The 4,062-nt window shown below is 34.5% G+C and overlaps 1 protein-coding gene across 1 annotated transcript; it reads left to right on the plus strand.

The window, feature by feature from the left end:
* Positions 2,300–3,757, plus strand: LOC109717018 (26.7 kDa heat shock protein, chloroplastic-like). Its single transcript, XM_020242660.1, has 3 exons — positions 2,300–2,556; positions 2,812–3,122; positions 3,455–3,757. Exons 2-3 carry the CDS (start codon positions 2,853–2,855, stop codon positions 3,626–3,628), a joined length of 444 nt encoding a protein of 147 aa, XP_020098249.1. The 5' UTR covers positions 2,300–2,556; positions 2,812–2,852; the 3' UTR covers positions 3,629–3,757.

Genomic DNA, 4,062 nt, shown 5'->3' on the forward strand with positions numbered 1-4,062 from the left:
TTTTCTTTTTAAAATAAATATTTATATATTATCTCTATTCTATCTACTAATAATTTATTGTTATATTAACTTTTTAATTTAGATACTTTTAGTTTAAAAGGGCAAAACTGACACTTGGTGACTTGCTAAAGGGGACCACTTAAGAGTTGCAGGTTTATCTCTTAGAATAAGATACCTGTCTGTCTCCGAGATCAATCATAGGATTCTTTCCCCGTTCCTCTTCGATTGATTTTTCTTCTCCTACAAATATCGAAGGAAAGACAAGGGATTACACATTAAATGATAAGTGGAGATTAAAAAGATGAAACATTGAGTAGAGATAGAATCATGTAAAAATATTAATTGAAAGGTAGGGGTTAAAAAGATGAAGTATTGGGTGAAGATGGGACTATATAAATAAATTAATTGATAGGTGGAGGTTAGAAAGATAAAGCATTTAGTGAAGATGGGAGTGGGAAGAGGGAAGCCAACGGTGAAGGAGGATTCGCCACGTGGCAAAAATTTAGGAGAGATAATGTATAGGTATAGATACAGATATAGATAAACAAGGATTCAAAATTAAGTTTAAAATCTGAATTGGAATTCGAAATTAAATTATAATTTGAACTTGAATCCAAAATCAAAATTCTATGTTTAAATTTAAATTTAAATTTTCAATTTAAATTTCATATTAAAATTTTATGTTGGATTCAAATTTTAAATTTCATATTTAAATTTTATGCTGGATTCAAATTTTAAATTTAAATTTTGATTTTGGATTCAAGTTAATTTAAATTCTAATTTAATTTCGAATTCCAATTCAGATTTTAGACATAATTTTGAATTCAANTTAAATTTAAATTTTCAATTTAAATTTCATATTAAAATTTTATGTTGGATTCAAATTTTAAATTTCATATTTAAATTTTATGCTGGATTCAAATTTTAAATTTAAATTTTGATTTTGGATTCAAGTTAATTTAAATTCTAATTTAATTTCGAATTCCAATTCAGATTTTAGACATAATTTTGAATTCAAATTCACAATTTGAATTCAAACTTTAGTTTTGAATTTCGAATTCAAAATGTGGATTTGAACTCAAATTTTGAACTCAAAATATCAAATTTAAATTTAATTTCAAATTTTGATTCTGATTTCCAAATTTGAAATGTAATTCAAATTTCGAATCCAAATTTAAAATTAAATTAATGTAAATTTAAAATTTAAAATTCAAATTTAGATTTTGATCTGAAATTAATATCAATTAAGGTTCACGTTTAAATTTTGAATTCAAAGCTTCAAATTAAAATCCAAAATTTAAAATCTATTCAAATTCCAATTTTTAATTTTTAATTTTTAATTTTAAATTTAAAGCTTAAATTTAAATCCTGAATTCAGATTCAAATATCAAAATCAAAATTTTAAGTTAGGAAATCCAACTTCAGACTTTCTTTCAAAATAAAATTGCGGCCGGGAGAAGGCAACGGCAGGGACGAAATTATATATATGCAAAGTCCGCTCAACGCGCTTCGCACATCTTCCCGCGCTCTCTCTCTCTCTCTCTAGTAGGGATGTCAATGGGTATGGATACTCGAAATTTTATCCGAATTCGAACCCGAATAAAGCAGATATATCCGATGAATATGGATATAGATTTGGATATGGATATAAAAAATAAAAATCCGACGAATATGGATTCGGATATGGATTTTGATTGTACCCGACCCGAACCCGACCCAAACCCGAATTTATTTTGTATTATATATAATATATATATAAAAATTTGATGTTATATTTGAATTTGTATTTTATAAATTTAAATTTAATATAATATATTTTGAAATATTGAAAAAAAAATTTATTTCGGGTTCAAATTTTCGGATTCGGGTTCGGGTTCGGGTTTGGATTTCGAATTTTTGGTCGGGTTTGGGTTTGGGTTTGGATATGGATTTTTAAAATCCGTCAGGTTCGGGTTCGGATTCGGGTCTCGGGTTTGGAGTCGGGTTCGGGTTTGGGTTTTTAAAAATCCGCCCCGAATCCGACCCGTTGACATCTCTACTCTCAAGCCCCACCCTCCAGAACGTTCTCATGCATGTAGTACGCGCGTCTAGATCGCGGCATCCAATTCCTGTCCTTCTTAATTTCTTTCTCCCTTTTCCTTTTATAAAGAAATTCCCTTTGTCTAATCCCTTCCTGCCTCCTCAAGCAACGGCCTCCTTTACTCATTACTCATTAATACAAGTCCTATATATGAAGACTAATTAATCAATCAGATGTGTGCAGCAGGCAAGCACGTCAATTGAGAATTAATTAATGGCGACGGCACCAACCACGGCCGCAGTGCCCCCAAGCGCAGTCGCTGGCCGCCTCTCGTCGGCCCCGCGAGCGCCGAACCTGCAGATCGCGGCCGCCTTTCCGAGCTCTTCCAAAAGCACGTACCCGGCGGTCGGCCCTCGTCGTCGCATCTGCGGCGCCGGAGAACGTGCCGATCGAACCCAACAACGCTTTTGAAGTCCCAATCGCAGGGAATGGCGGCCCAAAGCTGCCCCGCCCTCCCTCCAAGCGCTACTCCTTCAGTAATTAATTTCATTCGTTTCATCGATCACCATCCAAACCATAAAAGTAGCTAGCTAGCAACTATATATATTAAACAAAGCATTAATTACTCGTTCATTTGCGTGTTGTTACTGAAGATTAACTAACTAGAAGCATGCATGGTCAAATAGGTATTAGATACGTACGTACGTATGGCATTTCTCTATTTGAGTACGTACTTGATTATATAAGATGTATATTAATTGAACACATACATATATATATATATATTGAAGGGCTGATTGATCCGCTGGCGCCGGTGAGGACGACGAGGCAGATGCTGGAGGCGATGGACCTGGTGTATGAGGACGTGCCGGCGCCTCCTGAGATGAGGAGGAGCCGGTCGTTGTCGATGGCGGGGAATTTATGGGCGCCGTGGGACATCATGGAGGATGAGAAGGAGGTGAGGATGCGGTTCGACATGCCGGGGTTGTCCAAGGAGGAGGTTAAGGTGACGGTGGAGGACGACATGCTCCTCATCCGGGGAGAGCACAAGAAGGATGATCAAAAGGGGCCCGGGGGTGGCGGCCCAGAAAAGACGCCAGAGGTGAAGTTACAAAATAACTGTCGTTTTCTAAAAACTTGAGCTAACGAAAAAAATTTCATAACTTGTTTAATAAAAACATACTGATCAAAATATTCAATCTCTAATAAGACATTTGGATGTTGGATTTCAAATTTCATGTTAATTTTAATTTTAATAGCAATGCAGTCGCAAATCTCAGATGTGCTGGAAAATAGTCATCATATATGATTTGAATAAAGTGAATAAAATTTCTACTTTTAATGATTAAATAATACTTAGAGTAGAATATACACTCGTCAAATTTCAGACGTATTTATTTATCCAGTTTAATTTTAATATTTTACGTTTACTAGAAGGGCACGTGGTGGAAGGAGCGGAGCTTCAGTTCGTATGATATGCACATTCTGTTGCCGGATTACTGCGACAAGAAAAAGGTCACGGCAGAACTCAAGCACGGTGTGCTGCTGATCACTATTCCGAAGATCTCGGATAAGAAGGAAATTGTCAGCGTTGACGTCAAGGGATAGTTATGTGTCGTGTGTACCAGCATATATGTGCATGCATGCATGCATGTTTCTTATACATCTGTTTTTCTTTTTATTCTGTGTTTAATAGATCTCTTTGAATAAAAAATATATACTTTGCTGAGTAAAAAATTGACTGATTTTATGACTTTGTAAATTTGGACTGTCATTTTAGATTTTATAGATCTTGTCCCATTTAGTTATCTATATCCAAAATGCTCATGCTCAAAATACGTAAAAAAAAAATTTTGTAACAGTTATAATACATAGGATATACCCCACCAATCATATTGTGGCTTGTGACTTGTGAGATGGTAAAATATCTAATTAATAAAGTCTAGTCTCCTAACAAAACATGCAATGCTAATTATATACAATCACATACTTCTTGCTAGACAAAATGAAGCAATTGAAGCTTTGCGATCGATCAGATGACT

The sequence above is a fragment of the Ananas comosus genome, linkage group 11 (assembly GCF_001540865.1).
Source record: "Ananas comosus cultivar F153 linkage group 11, ASM154086v1, whole genome shotgun sequence".
In the NCBI taxonomy this organism is placed as follows: domain Eukaryota; kingdom Viridiplantae; phylum Streptophyta; class Magnoliopsida; order Poales; family Bromeliaceae; genus Ananas; species Ananas comosus.